This window comes from Sciurus vulgaris (genome assembly GCF_902686455.1).
Source record: "Sciurus vulgaris genome assembly, chromosome: 3".
Lineage (NCBI taxonomy): Eukaryota > Metazoa > Chordata > Mammalia > Rodentia > Sciuridae > Sciurus > Sciurus vulgaris.
Genome location: NC_136463.1, coordinates 1,271,996 through 1,292,525, shown reverse-complemented (window position 1 = coordinate 1,292,525; position 20,530 = coordinate 1,271,996). Strand labels below are relative to the sequence as shown.

Genomic DNA, 20,530 nt, shown 5'->3' with positions numbered 1-20,530 from the left:
AAATTTTCCTCCTATTTTTCTGCTGGGAAACAAGTGTCCATAACAAATGTGTGCAGCTATTTTCCAAAGACAAGAACTCCCATGGAGAGAAAGGCAGCATGGAACACAGAGGAAGCCCCAGCCTGAGCATCTGAGATGAGTGGCGGCAGTCCTCGCTCCTCAGGAAAGTCATGTCTCCACACAGCCTCATGTGCACCGATTTTCAAAGCGCACACATGGGGCGCTGTACCCCTAGGCCTTCAAAGCCCTCCTTTAGCTTCAGTGTCCCACCTCTTCTCCTCCTGCTTCAGTGGCTGCAGAGGACAGAGGAGTACGCAAATATCCCTCCCGTGGCACCCACCAGCTTCCCACTCCCACCCTGTGTGAAAGCACAGAGAAGGTGTGTGCAAACATATATAAATACCTACACATCCTCAAAAACAAAGTAATCGGGGTTGGGGTGTAGCTCAGTGCTAAAGCATTTGCTTAGTACACCCAAGAGGCCCTGGTACCATCATCCCCAGCACTGCAAAAATAAAATAAAATAAATGAAATAATAAATGGGATCATACTTCACAGATCCATTTTAACCTCACACCACAAGTCACAGCCACATCTCAGGTCTCTAGGGCCACACGGCACTCTGCCATGCATGCACCGTACACCAGTGTCCCCAGGTTACCAGATGTTTGGTTGTTTCCAGTTGGTGTAGGTCTTGTTTAAAACGCACATTTTAAAGCAAATCACAAAGTCCACAGGAGGACTAAAAGGCTCACTTATATATCTGCTTTTTTGGTTGTAGATGAACACAATACCTTATTTCATTTATTTATTTATATGTGGTGCTGAGGATCGAACCCAGTGCCCCACACATGCTAGGCAAGTGCTCTACCACAGAGCTACAACCCTGCCCAAATATTTGCTTTTAAAATTCATAATTCTCATTGCTCAGACTGATGTTTTCCTGGAAACCATGATAAATGTTTCAAACAATACAAGACTATAAAAATTTCAGATTCGTTTTCTGTCTGCTCTCATAAGTGGGCAGCTAAGCACTCTATGAAAGCAGCAGGGTGATTAAGGGAATACCACATATTTCAAGACAAAATAAAACTCAATTCTTAAGTGCAAGAAATGTGCAATGAGGACTGGGGGATGTGACTGGTGGACTGCATCTGCCCAGGTACTCAGGAGGTTGAGGCAGGAGGATTGCAAGTTTGAAGCCAGTTCCAGCACTCTAGTGACACCCTGTCTCAAAACAAAATACAAAGATTGGAGATGCAGCTCAGTGATAAAGCACTGCTGGGTTCAATCCCAAGTACTGAGGGTGGGGGAACAAATTTCTGACCTGATAAAAAGGCACTGGGCTGGGGTGTGGCTCAGTGGTAGAGCACTTGCCTAGTATATGTGAGGCACTGGGTTCAATTCTCAGCACCACATATAAATAAATAAACAATATAAAGGTCTCTCAACATCTAAAAAAAAATTTTTTTTAAAGGTATTTAAAAAAAGCCCTCCAGCAAACTCAGTTACTGACAAAACCCTAAAAAGCAGTTAAGATGAAAAGCTGGTAGCCACTGCTGTTGGCACTGTGTGGGCGATTACAGGGAGCAGGTAAGCCACAGGAGAAATAAGGCTGCCGTGAGCAGATGGCTGCACGCACAGAAACCCAGGGCCGTGCCATGAACAGCAAAGTTGCAAAGCAAAGTCACCTGCCTCTCAGGACCTAGGAATGACCTGACAACAAGAAGCAAGACCTCCTCAGAGAGACCCTGTGGCCTCCAGAGACAATGAAGAGCACAAGTGCAAGACTGGAAAGGGTCAGAAGCAGAGGAAGCCCTGGGGAGGTCCAGTGAGGCCCCAAGGAGGATATCCTCTTCGGAGCCACCTGGAAGGCTCGTTCTGGAACACTGGGGCAAGGAGAGTCAAGCTCCTGAAGCAGCAGAGAGTAGAACAGCCAGCAGTCACTGTGGTAAGCCCTGGTGCTGGTTTAGGAAAACTGGCCAACAGAACAGGGTCCAGAACCCCATCCGTGACTTGTGGAAATAACTGATGGCTAGAGACCTCACATGCTGACAGGGAAGAGGGGGGTTTCCTTCAACAAAAGGGGCTCACACAGTTGATCATCCACACGGAGAAACTAGAGGAAGGCACCTCAGGGACCTTCAGCGGAAGCGTGGTTCTTCACAGGTATGGCTCGCTCTGAGCCTGCATAAGGCACAAGCAGCTGAAAATGGGGAGGAACCACCACCAGGAAGGGCTGATGGCAATGGGATGAAAGTCCTCTCCCTGCTCTCTGCAGAGGCCACAACAGGAAACGCAGGCCCAAAAGACACTGTGGCTGCTGCACAGGGATATAATGAGAGGTCAAAGACACAGGGTTACACACATGCCACCATCGAGATGTCAGCAAAATCTTAGGGTGCACAGTGCAGGGTGCCCGTCGTTTAAGCTGTGGGAGATGGGAGCCAAACCTAAACTTTCTTTTTTTTTTTTTTTTTTTGGTACTACCAAGTCACATTTCCAACCTTTTTTTTTTTTTTTACAATTTTTTATTTAGACAGGGTCTCACCAAGTTGCTTAGGACTCACTAAATTGCTGAAGCTGGTTTTGAACTTGCAATCCTCCTGCCTCAGCCTCCCAAGCCACTGGGATTACAGGTGTGCACCTCACGGCCAGCCAAACCTCAGGCTTCTGAAAGACAGACTGCACCTCCCATAAATTCGTCAGGCCAAGGAGAAAAAAGCTTTAATGTGGGCTATCACCTTATAAGTTATCTGAGAACTTGCATGCCTCTAAGTGGAAAACCTGGATGACCCCACTCCAGAGACAGGGAGATCTGATGGCAAAACAACTGGGTCTTACCAAATCCAAGTTGCTGGAGAACATCATGGTAAGTGAATTAAGCCAGATACAGAGTCAAAGGTCAAAGACTTTCTCTCATGAGCAGAAGCTATTCCAAAAAAGGTGAAAAGGCAGAGGGACCCCATGAAAATAGAGGGGAGATATGTGGAGTACAGAAAGGGGAGGAAGTAGGATGGGAAAAGGGAGGAATGCCACTGACCAAACTATCTTATGTGTATACACGAATACACCACCATACATTTCACCTGTATGCGTAGCTACACAGCACTAATTTAAAGAAAAATTATAAATAAATAGAAGGAGGACAAGTAGAGTGGAAGGAAGAGAACAGGGGGAGGAGGAGGAAGGGAAAGGGGAAGCACTGAAACGGAGCAAATTATATTCCACACTGGTAAAATTATGGCAAAATGAACCCCAATGTTACATATAACTACAATGCACTAATAAAAAAACTGCTGCCTTTAACCAAAAAAAAACCAAATCAGACTGAGCCAGCCATCTGCCAAGGGAATGGAGGTGATGAGCTACCAACTACTTCACCACATTGGGGAGCAGAGCCCCAGCTGCAGGAAGAGGCCCTGGAATTTCTGGCTTCTTCGTATATAAGGAGCAGCACATAACAAATACCTCCACGAGGAGGGGTGACAGTGGCCCACAGAGCACACAACCAGAGACTGGACACACAGAGCCACGGCAAGCCTGAGCAGGGCAACTGTGCAGGAGAAAGAGCAGCAGAGCTGCTCCCAAGTGACAGACAACAGCAATCACAGATGAGGACACCGGAACAGTCCTCACAATCATATCTGCATGCTGAGGAAGTGGAAACAGGGAAGCATAAAAAACGACAAGAAAATGGGCATGGTGGAGCACACCTGTAATCCCAGCAGCTCAGGAGGCAAAGGCAGGGGGATGGCAAGTTAAAGGCCAGCCTCAGCAACTTAGCAAGTCCCCAAGCAACTCAGTGAGACCCTGTCTCTATATAAAATATAAAACGGGCTGGGGTGGGATGAGGCTGTGGCTCAGTGGTAGAGCACTTGCCTAGCATGTTTGAGGCAGTGGGTTCAATTCTCAGCATGGCATATAAATAAGTGAATAAACAAAGGTCAATCAGACAACTAAAAAAAAAAGCGGGTGTGGCTCAGTGGTTAAGCATCCCTGAGTTCAATCCTGGTACCAAAAAAAAAAGAAAAAAAAAAAAAAAAAGACAAGGGAAACTTCCAGCAGTGAAAACTACCACATCCGAGACAGACAACGCACTAGACGGACAGCAGATCAGATGCTACAGAGGTAGATTCATAAATCTGAAGACATAACAAAAACTGTCCAAGATGAAACAGAGAGAAAAGGCTGAAAGAAGATGAACAGCATGAGCTGTGGGACTTCAAGCAGCCAAGAGAGCACATGATGGAACTCTCCAGAGGGCAGCCAAGGACAAGACCTCCAGCAATTCTCACCACCTTCTGTCTTTAGACACTGACAGTCCTCAGCTGCCATGGTCTGCTTTGGTGCCAGGTGGTTCCACTCCAACACCTCGGGAAGTCTGAGTGGTTAAAAACAAGCCTCAGAAGCATGACAGGTGCCCCGCAACACAAGTGGAGCTCCACTACCATGGCTGACCAGTGACAGGTTCCACCAGGCTACAGGACGAGCAGATCCAGGCAGGCTCAGAGCCCTGCGTGCACTGATTCTGCACCTCACGCCTTACCTTATAGAACACGTCAGGCACGTACTGCTCACTGCTGGACTCCTTGGCGTAGCCGAGCTCAGGGGCATCCTTGCATGGCAGCAGACACTCATCGCGGACTAGGGCCATGCACTGATTGGATACCTGATACCCCTCAAAGTGGACCTGGTTGTCGGGACCACCTGCAAGAGACAGAGCTTCAAAGAGAATCTTCCGAAGGACACTCAAAACCAGTCCATGTCTGCTACTCTCTTGACCACAGGAAGCAGATGCTCAGAAGTCTGTCCCAGGTAACCTGGCAGTGACTGAAGCACCAGACTAAGCTCACTCCTCCACAGCTGCCTAGCCTCACACAAATACCACCACAACCCAGCTGTCCCTCAGAAATCCAGGCACTGAAACTCCCCAACACCCATCCCCAAAGCTGTGCTTAATGCCATCAAGCACACAGGCTCTTGGATCTTAACAACACTGGGGTTAAAGAGCAAACTCGGTATTCTGCATGCTTTAGTGCCAGATACTAAACTGAGGGGATAAACTCACCTGGGGGCAAGGAGGGTACCAGGTGTAGGGACACAAGACTACCTTCAGTACAAACACCCTCCACGCATCCTGTAGATGCAGCAGTCTCTGCGTTACCAAGACCTGCATGGCCACACCGGGGTCACACACCAGGGTCATGTCCTAGGCACTGCCTTTCACGTGAGGAGGCATGGTGGACACATGGAACACTCACGGCCCTGCACTACCCTCCAGGTTCCCTCTTTTCCTCCCTCCCAAGCTCCACGCCCTAGAACCTGAAAGTCAAACACATGGAGCACAAACAGCCAGTAAGACGGACAACCTAGCCAGCTACCCCAGATCTCTGAAGTCTGGAGGCAGGCAAGGCCATGCAAAGCTGGTCCTGGGGCAGACCTCTGCCACCAGATGTGCTTCCAGAATCATGGCTATGCACTAGAACAGATCTGATGTCCAGTTTTTAATCTCTGGAGAATAAAAATCCCTCAGTATCTCTATTTCAGTTTAACAAAAAAAGGGTACTTTACTGATCAGGGAACAAATCTAGTTCATCTAGCTTCCAAACACACATCAGAAACCGGACCTGATGACCAGGCAAGTGGAGAAGGTGGAAGGCACAGGCAGAGCCAGCCCCCAGCAAGCAGACAAGGCAGGCTGCTGCTGCTGTTCACCTCACACACAGCAGGTCAACTAAGCTCGCCGCAAATGCTGTCTCCAAAGGCCCCACTCAGTCCAGAACTTTCTCGTATTCCCTAACACCTTAGCGGCACACAGACTCAGCTCTGTCTGGTTGTACAAATGTTGCACCAAGACAGCGCTGGTTCACGAGGCACAGAGGCAAGGGATGGAGGAGTGTGGAGGGCATATGCTTATGCTTATGCTCCACTGTGGGCACTGTAAACCCACACTGGATTTTTACAACCATCCAAGTGTGGTGGGTTATTAGAGGAAGAAAAATATGGCCTACTGAGAATGAGAAAAATGCAAAGCTGGATTTGCAAAACTGAAGCCCGTTTAAAAGGCAGCCTCAGGCCATGAGTGGCATCCAAAGGTCATCCCCTAGAACGGACTGCAAACAACCCCTTCCCCATGGAGCAGGAGCAAGACAAGACCCTCCACGCCCATAGGCCAGGAGGCTGCCCTCACCTGCACCCCACAGGGATGGACCCCAGGGCCAGGAAAGGGGCAGTGGCAGAAGGAGCTGAGCTGCTCTTAGACTCTAGGTGCATTTCTGCTTTCTGAAACTAGACTCAGTGATCTTCACAGCCCAGGAGCCACGTGTGTGTCAAATGATGAGATCACAGTTTGGAACTCAGATTCAGGCTCCGTGAAGCACTTTTTCCACATCCTCCTCAGGGTTCAAACTACCACAGTTATGCCAGAGAGGCTGTGCACAACTGCAGGGCAGAGGAACAGCAGGCAGAGAAGGGCGCTGGGCTTTGCCTGCAGAAATGCCAGCCCCAAGCCACAGGGGGCTCAGCTTCTGGGAGGTTCTCGCCCTGCCATCTGGCAAGGGTGCATTTTCCAGCAGCTCCACAGGGTCCCCATTTGCCCTCTGGCCAATTGAGGGAAAACAGGGAAGAGCACACCTTAGGGAGGATGTGCAGTGCCGCAGGCAGCCACACCCCCCTCTGAGAGTAGGTGACACCACAGCCTGAAAGAGAGCAAGCAGCACCCAGATGCGGAAGAATCCTGCCTGTAGAGTTCACTGTGACTGAGACAGTCATTGGCTCACAGTTCCAGAATGTTCTGTAAGCACCAACTGCTGAAACAAAAACTTCATGGGTGATCTAGCTATATAGTTTCCAAACTCTCAACAAGAGGTGGACTCTATGATTGAAGGTGGCAGACCCCAAGCTGGAAACCATAACTTTAAAAAAGGAACAGTTCCTGCCAGGTGTGGTGGCACATGCCTGTAATCCCAGCATCTCTGGAGGCTGAGGTAGGAGGATTCCAAGTTCAAAGCCAACCTCAGTAACTCAGGAAGTCCCTGAGCAACTCAATGAGACCCCGTCTCTAAATAAAATACAAAAAAGGGCTGAAGTTGTGGCTCAGTGGTTAAGCGCCCCTCGCTTCAAACCCCAGTACCGAAAAAAAAAAAAAAAAAAAAAAAAAAGGACCAGTTCCTTTGGCCCATAGGACAATTTTCCGAGAGAACGGTAATTACAAAGGCTGGGTCATCGCGGGAGCTCCTGAGAACCCGAACAAGTTCCCAGCAACAGCGGCAGCCCTGGAGGCCTCTGGGGTGTTCCTGGTTCTCACTGGTGGGGTACTGCCAGCCTGTCCACACAAGCTGTGTGGGTTGGAGCAAAGATGCCAGGCATCTTGCCAGGCACGGGGGTGTCCCACACAGCAAGATGTTCTATTCATATGACCTTCAGTGTCCCCTGTAGCAGGCAGAAAGCCTTATTATCATGACCTGAGACTGAACTCAACACTATTTTATAAAGAAGCACCAAAACACATGGTTTCACGCACTTAATTCTCTAGGGCTCTAGTACTGTGCCAGCTAAGGGAAGGACATGCTGCTCCTCTGGGGCAGAGCAGCACACCAAGGGCAGCACCAGCGCCTCCGTGTGCACCTTGCCATACCTCCCAGGCACTGACACTGGCGGGTAGCCCTCCTGTAACCTGTCCTCTTGGGTCTCCCTTACGTTACAGTCAGGTGTCACTGCTTGCTCGCCAAGCTCTGTATAGGCAGGCTATGCTGCCCATGAAGTGTACATGTGCAGAGCAAAGGGTGTCACAGAACATTCTAGAAAGGGAGGCTGAGAAAAATAAATACATAGAAAGGTAGACCTTAGCCTAGAAAAAATAGTGATGGGCTAGGATTGTGACTCAATGGTATAGAATGCTTGCCTGGCATGTGGAGACACTGGGTTCGATCCTCAGAACCACATAAAAATAAAGCTATTATGTCCATCTACAACTAAAAAAATATTTAAAAAAAAAAGAAAAAAAAGGCTAAGTCTGGGAATGTGAGAACTACCAGCCTCTGCCACTGAACCAAAGCATGGACCTGAGAGCAGGGTGGTAGGAGGCAGGGACAGAGGCAGTACCTTCCTTCCCTTCTTCAAGGGCAGCCAGCTAAACCTGGCCATGCCTTTGCTCTCTGTTCAGCAGTTACCAGCGTCCCTCCCATGAGAAAGAACTCCCTGTGGGTCTTTCGTCTCCTTCAATCCTAGCCCAAAACCTCAACCCTCCCCTTCTGCACTTGACCACAGCAACAATTTAGAAAAGTTCATGTGTGGGACTTTTTTTTGTGATACTGGGCATTGAACTCAGAGATGCTTAACCACTGAGCCACATCTCCAGGCCTTTTTATTGTTTATTTTGAGACAGGATCTCAGCAAGTTCCTTAAGCTGGCCTCAAACTTGCGATTCTTCTGTCTCAAATTCCCAAACTGATGGTTTTACAGGCATGCACGGTGGTGCCCCATGTATGTGACATTACTGCCAGTGTTGCTCACTCCTCATTCACTTTTGAAAAGGTGCCTGTCAATCCAAAGGAACCTAAATCAAGGATCTGCAGTTTGCTAACATATAGCAAACCTTAAAAATTCTGTCAGTGATGGTGTGAGGTGCAGTTTAGCACTGAAGCACTGTACTACCATGTGCAAAACACGGGGCTCCACCCAGTGATGCAAAATGACCAAATTCTGGCAGTGTGCACGTCTTCCTAAACAAGGGTCCAACAGTAATGGAAACTGGATTTAGTTCTTCCCTACGTGACACATGGGCTGGGGTGTGTTACATGAGGATGCATCTACAGAACCAGGAAAAGGGTAGTTATTAAGAAAACTGGATTATCATGTCTCTTTGAGGGCAGAGACCAGGTCTTCACAGGATCAAGATTAGTGCTGAACTCTGACCAAGAGCACCAGTAACCCCAGTGACTCACAAGGCTGAGGCCTGGGAAATGGTGAGACCCTGTCTTAGAATGAAAATAAAAGGGGTTGGGGATATAGCTCAGTGGTAGAGCACTTGCCTCGCACATGCAAGGCTCTGGGTTCATTCCGAACATTGCAAAAACAAACAAGAGTAAACCTGGACTTGTAAGGAGAGCGCTGGACGGGGGGAAGCTGTGCTGAGGTTCCAAGGTTTTGTCAGTTCTGCAGAAGCTGTTGCTAGGTTCAGCATTGTCACCATGAAACAAAAGGAGGAATCTATGTCCCTCAAGTCTATCAAGAACCCTGTGACAACTAAGTTAGGGATGAAAAGCAGCTGAAGAAAAGCAGCTGGAGAGAGGGATGAAACATGTTACCAGGGCAGTAACGCTCACGACATGACTCTGTCCCATCCACACCTGTGGCCACTGCAGTCACAAACTTGGACCCGAAGTGCCCATCCGGAGAGAGCCGGCAGGCGTTGGGGTGTTTATTCTGGAAGTCTCCTGCAGTGATGCACTCTTCTGAGCTCAGGAAGTAAGTGTCCTAAAATGAGAGGAGTGGCATGCCAAATCTTACAGCATCATGTTAGAATAAGTTGTTATTCTTTAGGAAATAATAAATGCTAAAAACTATATGTCTCCAAAACCACAGTGACACACACCCATGAATCCTACCCACTTTGATTCCTTCAAAACTACCAGGAAAGTCAGAAGCACTAGAACCCACCCCGAAAGGTCTATATAAGGAGTGGGTTTGGCCCTATGGGTCAGAGCCCACAGACCCAGCCTTGATTTACCAAGAAGGTCATGTTGAAAACTACTTGACCTAGAAGCTCACAAGAGCTATTCAGAGACCCCAAGATGCAAGTCAGCACCGCCTGCACAGAGCTCTGAGGAAAGCCAACATCCCTCTCGCCTCACCTTATTCCGACTGTATCGGACTGTACCCTTTCTGGTATCTTCCGAGACGAGGTCTGTGAATATCCAGCCAACCTTAACAGAAGAGCAAAGTGTCTCAAAAGGTCTCCATGCCACAGACAACAACAGGTCCCCAGTCCCACCCAGAGAACTTGAGGGGTCTTGGGTCAGCAGTTGTCCTTCCTCCACCCAGAGTCAACCCTATGAACCACTCCCCAGTCAAGTTACCAAGCCACACCACAGTTTTCACAACCCACTCAGCAGAAACTGGTCACCTCCTCTGGTGCTGCTGGTTGGGCAAATGCAGAGCTCACCTCTTTATCTGTTAAAAAAGTTCTGCTGGGCTGAGGGCATAACTCAGTGGCAGAGTGAGCACACGCCCTGAGTTTGATCCCCAGAACCACAAAAAAAAAAAAAAAAAAAAAAAAAAAAGCGGGTGGGTGTTACACTCAGCACGAACTGTGCCCAACACTGAGCAAGAACCCAGTGTGAATGAGACCAACAGGATGGGGTGGAACAGGGGCCAAGCTCCAGAGCAGACAATGAGAAGCACTGTGCAGCTTCTGGGGCTAGACGCCTCTGAGAGGTGAGCAAAGGACAAGGACGTCCTAGAAAGAACTAGAGGGCACCACGATGGGTACTGCACTCCTGTGCCCAGAACACCAAGACAGGTCCAGCAGGCGGCATCTGCAGGCATAGCATCTGGAAATCTGCCACTGGGAAGCCCAAAAGGTCAGTCCCAGAGTTCAGGCAGGGTACAGTTCCTGCATGTCCTATAGCAACAGCACCTGCCTGTTCTGATCTAGGCCCACCTTGGCCTCCTGGGTCGCAAGCCTGTGGGAAGCTGTCTGAGCAGCACCAGAGGCCAGGAACAGTGACCACCTCCACTCTTGGGAGACCCCAGGGACTGTCACCATCATTAGAATGCCCCAAAACAGCCCAAGCAACAGCAATGAAGACATAGAGATCAAGTAACCAGGCAGCACATAAAGCAGCTAAAATCAACAGAGGCTATTAAGGGAAGAATGTGTTCTGAGAAAGGCACTTAACTCTGAGACTTTCTCCTACCATAATGTTATCAACAAATGTTACAGCAAGCACAAGTCAACTCATAGGACCGGTTTCTCTTTAAAACAGAAGAAACTTCCAGGATTTGAACTGAACTCTAACCCTACATTGAGAAACTGACTCCCATTGTTAACTGTAGGACATAAGTGCCGTGTGACCCTGTCAGTAATATTGCTGGGCTTTAGATCATATTTTCACTCTTCCCCCTTTATTTGTAGAAAGATAAAATAAAATAATCCACAGATTATTTCTCTCTGTCCAAGGTGACTAGGGATAAAGGGTAACACTGACACGGCTACTAAGACTGAACTTCCAAGATGACCACAAATTCAGCTCAGTGTCTGCAAATGCCACTCTCCTGGGAACCTTATCAAGGATTAAGCCAAACCATCAATAGACTCTGGAAGAAGAGTCCCCTTCTGCCCTCTAACTGTCCTGGAAAATGAGCGGACTCTAGGCTCAGATGCCTGAGTCACAAGCAGGAAGTCTGCTGATGGACAAGGAGTGGGAGGATGAGGATAGCCATGCCGTGTGGGGCAGGAGCTCCTCAGAGGCACACACAGTAGGGCTGTGCAGCTCCCACCCAGCAGTCCCCAGGCAGTGTTGCTGACAGGACTGAAGATGGCTCCTGTGCTGGGGTCACACTTTCAAGTTCAAAGAAATATTCCCACCTCGTTCTAGGTGAGAGGATCACACAAGCTACCAGTACCCAATGAACACAAGTGATCTTTCGAATGGGTCAAGACTGCACCTGACCCTAAGTGGGTGGGGGCGCTCTGTCCCAGACCAAACCTGGCCACCCCACCCACCTAGATGTCCCCAGTAGAGGGCACGAGCACCCCCAAAGGCCACCTCGTTGATAGAAGGCCCTGTACCTTCCTCAGGCCAAGCTTGGCAGCGATCTCATCAACCACCTCGGCTTTCGGGTCTTCAAGGAGCTCCAGGCTGTTCTGTGTACCGATCTATGGGAATCACAGGGAGAAGATGGAGTCAGAGGACAGGGCTTAAGGAGAGCACCTCCACTGCTATCCACCTAGGGGACCACAGGCATGCTTGTCTCCTCCCTGCTGGAGATGTACAGCCACTGAAGAGCACAGTCCATTCCCTTTCTAGGCCTTCTGTCCTGAGGCTGTGATGTGCTGAAACCTGGTGTGGTCTTAAGGTGGGAGTGCCACCAAGTTCTGAGTCAAACGTATTCAGGATGTAGGAAAGCTGTCTATGCTGTCTGAAAAGCCCCTTCATAAGAGAACGAAGTCACTTTTGAAAAGCAGTTCTGCTGGAGATGGATTCTGCTGACAGACAAGACTACAGCTGTATGGTGGCATTCATCCCTGCACCAGCACTGGAACATGCACACACCAATCCTGTGAGGATGACATTCAGTCCCACAGCCAAGACCAAGTCAGAGGGTCAGTCTGGCCCACAGAGCAGCAGACACGCACCACAGGAAATACACCCTCTGCAGCTCCAGGTCCCATCTGCAGACCTTGAAACACTCATCCCAGCAGTGACTGCCAGACATCTTCCCCAGCTTAAGAGGCAGGCTGGCAAGGAGTGAGGTGAAAACAGCAGGCAGGAGAGGGTACACACAGAGAAACCAAGGGGGCGCAGCACAAGTCTGCAGGCCTGCACACCTGCTTATATTAAAAAGTTAAATGAAGCTGGGGGCAGGGGGCAGGGCGCATGCCTGTAATCACGGAGACTCGGAAACAGGTGGGACATGGCAGGTTGGACACTGGCAAGTTGTCTGGGCAATCTCTTGAGGCTCTGTCTCAAAACAACATGGGTTGGAGATGCAGCTCAGTGGTAGAGCACTTCTCGCTTCAATCCCCAGTACAACAGGGTGAGGGCATGGGGGAGCTCAAAGTTTAGAAGTCAGGCCAAAAAGCCTTTAAAAGTAAGAGGCAAAAAATTTAAAAAGAGAGAGAGAGAGAGAGAGAGAGAGAGAGAGACACAGAACCAGGTGAAGAGGAATACACCATTATGTAAAGCTGACTCTGCAACTGTGCAAATGGTTTTTGTTTTGTTTCCAACTTTCGCTTAATAAAATCTCAAACCCTTTGCAGCCCTATCTTGGTGGTAATTTTTTAGTGATTTTGGTCCCTGTGAAATGGGTCCCTATCACTCAGAGGATGGCCACACTGCACAGAGGTGAGACAGAACCAGAGAGAAGAGCTGCAGCAACTGCAAACCTGGATCGCAGCGGCAGGTGAAGCACTGCGATTGGCTCCACCTGCCTAGTCAATACCACACTCGCCCATCAGAGTACCCACCACGGAGGAAACTCAAGTGACCTTGCTCTCCAGTAATTCAGAAGATGGAGCCCGTGCACGAGGGAGTGAATGAAGAGGCAGGGAGCATCAGTGACAAAGCACATGGAGCCAGTTGCCAGCTCTGGGAAGCGTCATCCACAGCACTGACACAAGCCCAGCCCTGGGGACTGCGACCCTGCACACTGTACCTGAGGAGGTTCATAGATTGCAGCCACCTCGGCCCTGATGCCCAGGGGAATATCCTTGTGCTCCGTGTACCGTCCATACAAGTACCCGAAGTGCTGGTTTCCTGTCTTCCTCCAGAAGTCAAGAAAGCGGTCAGCCACAGTGTGGTTCTCAAACATGATGTTGTCCACATGCCTGTACTTCTATAGAATTAACAAGGGGCTAAATTAAAACATTCCACCAAAAACCAACTTTTTTTTTTTTTTTTTTTAAATCAAACCATCCCAAAGTGTTTTTTTCCTAGTTTTTTGAAAAACAAACCAACAAAAAACAAAACCCAAGTTTTAAGGACTTGGGCAAGGGTAGCAGTGGATGGGTGGGGGGGGCTATCAGTCAATAAATTCAAATTTATCTCACCAAGATTTCACCTAAAAAGGAGGTTTTAACAATCTCTAGAACAAAAAGTAAAAAATGATTTTCAAGAGGGAGTAAAGGAGGGTGGTTTCTAGAGTCAGGAGGCACAGCCCTCTGTGAGGGGCTCGGCGAGGGCAGGGTGGTGGGGGACAGATGGAGCGGCTGCTCTCAGGCACTGTGCCGAGTTACAAGGCCAACAACATTCCTGAGCCAACTGCACAGGTGCCCTGCTCCATCTCAGGAAGGCTCCCGCACCAGCACCCACACCTCCACGGAACAGGTGCTTTAGAGGCAAAGTCACTGAGCATTTACCAAAATTTCCAAAACATTCCACCACTACGGGAGCCAACAAAACACAGAATGAAGTTTATGCACCAATGCCACAAGCTAGAAGTTCTACAGATGACATCCTCAGCACGTGACTCCCACAAGAAGGCTGATTGACAAATCAACAATGCCTGAGGATCTGCCACACCTAACACCCTCTCCCAGGGAACATCCACATCTCAGTCACGAAAATCAAGCTCAGAAACACAAGCCATCTCACCTGCCTGTTCAGCGTGATGGCACTGGGCTGGCACTTGGTACAGATGCCGTTGGGCCACGGGAGGTGTCCCTCACACCCGGACTTGATCTTGCAGCTGATGTTTTCAAGGGCAACGAACTTCCCCCTGAAGGAGAGCGACTGAGTTAAACTGCTGGTGGTGAAGTCTGGCAGACGAGGATGGCACATGAGCCAGCTTAGCCTCACCTCCTGGGCAGCGTTCCCAGGGGACAAGCATGCAGGGACGAGCCACCACCACTCTAGTGCAAGTTCCTAAGCCCAGCTGGTCCTGCACGGAGACCACAGCTCTCTTCCTGCAGAAATGCACTTTCATTCAAAGATCTACTCCAACATCCCTGAGGCTTTCAAGAACAGCCAAGTCGCTGTTGATCAAACCATGCCACTCAGAAGCAGTTCCATCAATTCATTAATAGGCAGGATGTTATCAGCCCAGTATTTACACATCTGTAAAAAATTCTGACTCAGGAAAAGCCCAATCAGGGTACGACACCTTCAACTGCTTTTAGTGGGAGGGAAAAACCTGCTGTTAGTTACTTGTCAGTGAGAAGTCCTCGACTCTGCCCCAGACTTTGGGTGAATCTGTGTGAGGACTGTCTTCTCATTCACACCATGGTCTGATGATTCTTTTCCTTCTTTCCCCTCTCCTCCAGCTTTACAGAGATATAACTGACAAAAAGTTATACATGCATTTCACGGGTACAGTGTGATGCTTTCTTTGGCAAATAAAAACTACATTTTTAGTATTCTTTTTGTGGGTGGTACTGGGGATTGAACCCAGTGGCAGGGCACTCTGTCACTCAGCTACAACCCCAGATCTTTTTTTTATGTTTTGTTCTGAGATAGGATTTCCCTAAGTTACCCAGGCTGGCCTCCTACCTCAGATCATAGGTTATGTGCTACCACACCAACTGGTGCTCACAATTTCTCAAATACATTCACCTTGAGGAATTGCTAGGTAACATACACATCACCTGCTCGCCGATCTCCCTACTACCTCAAGCCACAAGCACACCTGATGACTTACCAGCTGAGCAGCATTACGGGCGAGCCCATGACTCTGACAGACAAAGGCTGAGCAGCTCCACTTGCCACAGTGACTCTCCACCCAGAGCCCAGCAGAGGGAGCCCCATGGTTTTCCCACTGACAGGCAAAGTACGTTTGTGGTGGATTTTATTGTCTGGCCTAACACTTTTAAAAAAAGTCATTTTAGGATGTCAGCAGGTTGTCAGAGAAAAGCTACAATCAGGAGAATGGAACATTCTTCACAAATGTTGCTGACTTGGGTTTAAGCACCATGCCCTCATGTCACACTGACAGGAATGACAAAGCTATCCTTGTGGTCCACTGCGCCCTGCTGTGGCATACAGAGTGTACAGAGGGAGCTGTACAAATGAGCACTCGATGTGGGCTAAAAGAAATCAAAATGCTCTCAGTTTATCCCTTTCTGACCACCGCTGCTGCCCAAACTCCGGAGATGAGAGAAGGCTGCCCATTCTGCCCACCTGACCAAGACTGTGGACCCCAACTGCTACAGGTCTGAAATCGAAGCTGAAAAAGAGGGCCCGGGGAAAAGGCTGATGGCCTGACACCGATGGGCTGAGACTCTCACAGGGCAGTCATCGCTCTGAAAAACAGAAGCCGACGCAGGCCCACAGGCACAGCAGGCCACCTCCACCACACATCAGACCCCCAGGGTGCTGTGCACACAGCAAGGTCAGTGGCAGGATCCACCCGCAGCCAGGTGTCTGTGCTCTGAGCTCAGTGGGCAAGTAGAAGGCTGTCGGACTCTTCACGCCCATTTCTAGAATCAGCAAAATTCAGCAGACCCATGGCTTGTGCCCTGCATGCTTCTCACTCCCACACCCGCTGGCTATAGGCCACACTTGGAGAGACACAGCAAAGAACGTGTGAGCCAGGGCCACAGTGGCTGCTTACTTGTCGGCCCCGCCCGTCAACTTGCGAATGTAGGCGTGGAAGGACATGTGCTTCACAGGGGGCTCCAGGTGGTTCAGGTAGTCCTCGTCAAATGGCTGCCGAAACACAGGAAGCAAACAGTCACATGCCTGCCAGGGCAGGGGAGGCAAGGGCACATGCACATGGGGGCAAAAGGGGCAGCAAGCCTCTGCAGTCAGGTCCGAGGTGGACAGGAGCTAGTCAAAGCTTTTCTTTGTGTGCTAGTCATCTTTTCTAGGGGTGGGCATATAGCCTAGAGGTAGAGCACTTGCTAGCGTGTGTAAGGCACTGGGTTCAAACCCCAGAACTACAAAACTAAAAAATAAAGTAAAATAAACGCTTACTAAAACACAAATGCACCAGGCATGGTAGTGCTGGCCTTTACTCCCAGCAACTCAGGAGGCAGTGGCAGGAGAATCACAAGTTCAAGGCCAGCCTGGGTTACTTAGAGACCCTGACTCAAAAAATAAAGGGGCTGGGGTTGTAGCTCAGTAGTACAGTGGAATTAAAAAAAAAAAAAAAATTAAAATAAATATAAAATACAAAATGCTTTTTTTTTGGGGGGGGGGGGGGGTGCTGGGAATTGAACTCAGGGGCATTCAATGACTGAGCCACATCCCCAGCCCTATTTCGTATTTTATTTAGAGACAGGGTCTCACTGAGATGCTTAGTGCCCTGCTGTTACTGAGGCTGGCAATGAACTCATGATCCTTCTGCCTCAGCCTCCCAGGCTGCTGGGATTACAGGTGTACACCTGGCACACAAAATGCTTTTAAGTCAAATAAGTTTCAGGAGAGTTTTGTGAAATGAAAAGCCCCAACGAGGCTGGGGAGGTAGTTCAGTGGTAGGATGCTGAAGCCCTGGGTTTGATCCCACACCACCAGAGGAACAAGAAGACAACCATGAGATGAAGCCAGAGGGGCTTCAGGCTGGCCTTGCTGCCGTGAGTTCAGTGTCTCCAACATCACCAGTCAGCATTATCATGGTAACTCTCAATCTCACCAGGACACAACAGGGAGACGCAAGATTCACGGCATGGTAAATCAAAACACTGACAAGCACAAACGAACAGCCAGCTCTATGTCAGATTTTAAAAGGACTGTCCAGGAGCTCCTATGCCTGCTGCCCCTTCATCAAAGCAACACAAATGCATTGGCCATTCATAATCCACCCCGAAGGTCACTCCCATAAATACAGGTTCAGTCTCTTTGTGCTGCCTGTTCAAGCAGGCATAGCAGGACTAAGACAGTAATAGATATGTCCTTTTAACCACAACACCAGAGTGCAAAAACTCAAACTGCTTGGACAGCACTGTCGTCAGTGGTCAGCTGGCAATTCCCTCTGCATACTCACCTCCAGGGGGACGCAGTGCACACACTTCCCCAGGGGGCCATGGCGGCATCTGAGGAAAACAGGCAGAAGAAAGGCACAGTAATGTGCAGGTTACTTGCTGTTGGTGCCTCCCCACATTCTTCACGTTAATAAAGTGGTGCCCCACCCAGGAGGAATTACTTTAGGTGGCACATGAATATTTTTAATAGTTTACTATTTATTTTTATGTGCTTTTAGAAAAAAATTGACCAGCACATCAAATCTGTGATTTCATGGATATTAACCACTTAAAACAGCACTAACGAAAAATCAAAGTAATGCGTGGAATCCCCAGGACACACACATGTGCGTGAAAGGATTTAAAGCCAACTTAAATTTTTAAAATGTTAATAATAAAAAAACTAATACTACACAGATATGGCAAAAACCCTAAGAGTGGTGCATTAACCCAAGTTGGTAAAACACCCACTTCATGCACATTTGGAAAAACACAAAGGATGCATGGCTCTGGACATTTCCAGTCAGAGACCTCAGAAGCTCAACACGCGTAACACGAAGCAGAGACGTGCTTGTTTAGGAGGCAGTGATGAAGTGGCTGGCACAGCCAACTGCCCCCAGGGGCAAAGCCAAATTCCACTAACGGGGTCAGGAATCTGGATGCATATGAACTCTGCATCTCAGAATGGAGGAGGCCTCAGTGCCTACCGACAGCATGTTCTTACTGATGACAGGTCAGAATTAACACACTCCATATGCATATGCTAAAAGATCCTAAACAAAGCCATGAGGGCCCAGATCCTGAGGGAGTGAGTGCTGGGCCCTGGAAGGAAGCTGGAAAGGGCATGCTGGCTGGGGCCACAGGCACCAGCAGCTCCAGGTCAACTGCAACTGAGCAGCATTTGTGGCTTTCTCACATAAGACACAAAAGCTGCTAACGCAGCATCTGGAATCCCAATATCTCAGTGTCAGCACCCTACCACATTTACAGAGTGATGCATTTAAAGACTCCACAGCAGACACAGCCTTCACTCAGATAACTGTATATCACTAAATATAAACTTAGATGTTTGTTAATGATTTATTTTAAAAGAATCACAAAAATTCTAAAGCAATGTACACATGCATCAGCATTTTACATAACCCTGGGAAAGTATACATTCACAGAGTGGCACCCTCTGCGAGTGGGGTGCTCTCCTGAGGCTGGAAAGCACCCACAGGCACACACCACTAAGGCCGCTGCTGTCCCTGGCAGACATCCTATCCTCAGTCACTTGGACTGTTCACATCTCTACTGCAAAGGGTCACAGGATCACCCCCACCCACCCCTGGACACCTTTAAATCTCTCAAACATTTAAAACATTTTACATGGAACATATTCTGAGGTTTCGACTGATGAAACACTAAAAAGATAATATGAAGTGAAACTGAATCTCAAGGGCTGGGGTTGTGACTCAGTGGTAGAGAACTTGCCTAGCATGTAAGAGGCATTGGATTTGATTCTCAGCACCACATAAAAATAAATGAGTAAAATAAAGGTCTATCAACATCTTAAAAAAATTTAAAAAATAATAATAAATTTAATCTGAAAATACATGGTCAAACTCAAAACTTCCCTGTCTTTACCAGACACTCACACCGGACAGCATTTCCTTTAATGACTCAGCAAGACCATGGGCCGGAGTCGGAGCCAGGGCGGGGAACCCCACAGAGCACTTACAGCTGAGGGTCTCGGCTTCTGTAAATCTTCCCATCCTGCTTGCTGAGGTACTGATCGATCTCATCCTCCACCACATTGGGGGCTCCAAAGGCTTTTAACCCTGGTGGGGTCGACGTCTCCATTTCAGATGAGGGTCCAGCAAGGCTCGAGGGAAACAAGAACAACAGATCGCCATGCCTGTTAAAAGACAAAAAGTGGAAGTCGTCCTGTACGCCACCTGGCTGCACACATCACCCTGGAAGAGCGAACTCTGACACCTTCAAAACGCAAATGCCGCTGTCCCAAACTCCCACGTTACAAGGTTTCTAACAGTAAGAGACAGCAATTCTCTTCGTGCTTCTTGTCGTCAGGAAGATCAGCAGCAGAAACTCTGTAATGAATTTCCCATACCACGTTATTTATTTATTTTATTCTTTTTGTGGTGCTGGGGATTAAACCCAGGCCTTGTGCTTGAGAGGCAAGAACTCTAACAACTGAGCTGTATCCCCAGCCACACCACTTTATTTTAGAAGTGGTAACACATACACATGTACTTGTGTGAATTCACACACGAGAATGCAGTCAGCACTGTGATCGCCCAGGCCTGAGGCAGCTCCTCCGATTTGTCCAGTGCAGCCCCCACCTCCCCTTTCACCCTCAGCCCTCTGATCAGTGGCCTGCACACCATCTGCCCAGCTCAACATGCAGACAGACCCAGTGGAAAGGTCGCTGCTTTACAAGAGGGCAACGCAGTCACACTTTGCTCTTCACACCCAACACCCCTCACAAAAGATGCCGCTGTCTGATCGTGACCGGATGGCTGCTTAACACTCCACGTGACATGATGAGGGACACTTCTGCCCCACACAGCACCCACAGATGCCCACAAACAGAAGCTGCGTGCCTCCCCTCCCACAGGAGAGGACTCCAGAAGCAGCCCTTTTAAGTCTGCTCCCGAGGCTGCTGCCATAAGCCTCATTTCCAACAGCAATGGCTGGTGTGCTGTCACTGTGTGTAATGGTCAGATTCACACGGTAACGGGTGGAAGCTGAATGGAGGGACCAGTGAACATTTTCACTCACAAGCTGTCCGAAGCAGCACTGTGGGTCATGTGGACCAAGGTGCCTCACAACACTGAAATAGGGCCAGTCTGGAAGAAAGGCTGCAATGGACCACCTGGCAAACACGTGACCATCTCAAGCAGATGT

At 48.9% G+C, this 20,530-nt stretch overlaps 1 protein-coding gene across 1 annotated transcript in view; it reads right to left on the bottom strand.

Moving 5' to 3' along the window:
* NPLOC4 (NPL4 homolog, ubiquitin recognition factor) overlaps positions 1-20,530 on the bottom strand; it is a 49,777-nt gene that overhangs the window by 15,907 nt on the left and 13,340 nt on the right. The window contains exons 4-12 of the mRNA XM_079134164.1: positions 19,344-19,520; positions 17,647-17,695; positions 16,276-16,370; positions 14,322-14,445; positions 13,384-13,563; positions 11,798-11,884; positions 9,858-9,929; positions 9,354-9,480; positions 4,550-4,710 (exon numbers count right to left, since the gene is read on the bottom strand). Of these exons, the coding sequence (XP_078990290.1) occupies positions 4,550-4,710; positions 9,354-9,480; positions 9,858-9,929; positions 11,798-11,884; positions 13,384-13,563; positions 14,322-14,445; positions 16,276-16,370; positions 17,647-17,695; positions 19,344-19,520 (1,072 nt within the window). The remainder of the gene's footprint in view (positions 1-4,549; positions 4,711-9,353; positions 9,481-9,857; positions 9,930-11,797; positions 11,885-13,383; positions 13,564-14,321; positions 14,446-16,275; positions 16,371-17,646; positions 17,696-19,343; positions 19,521-20,530) is intronic.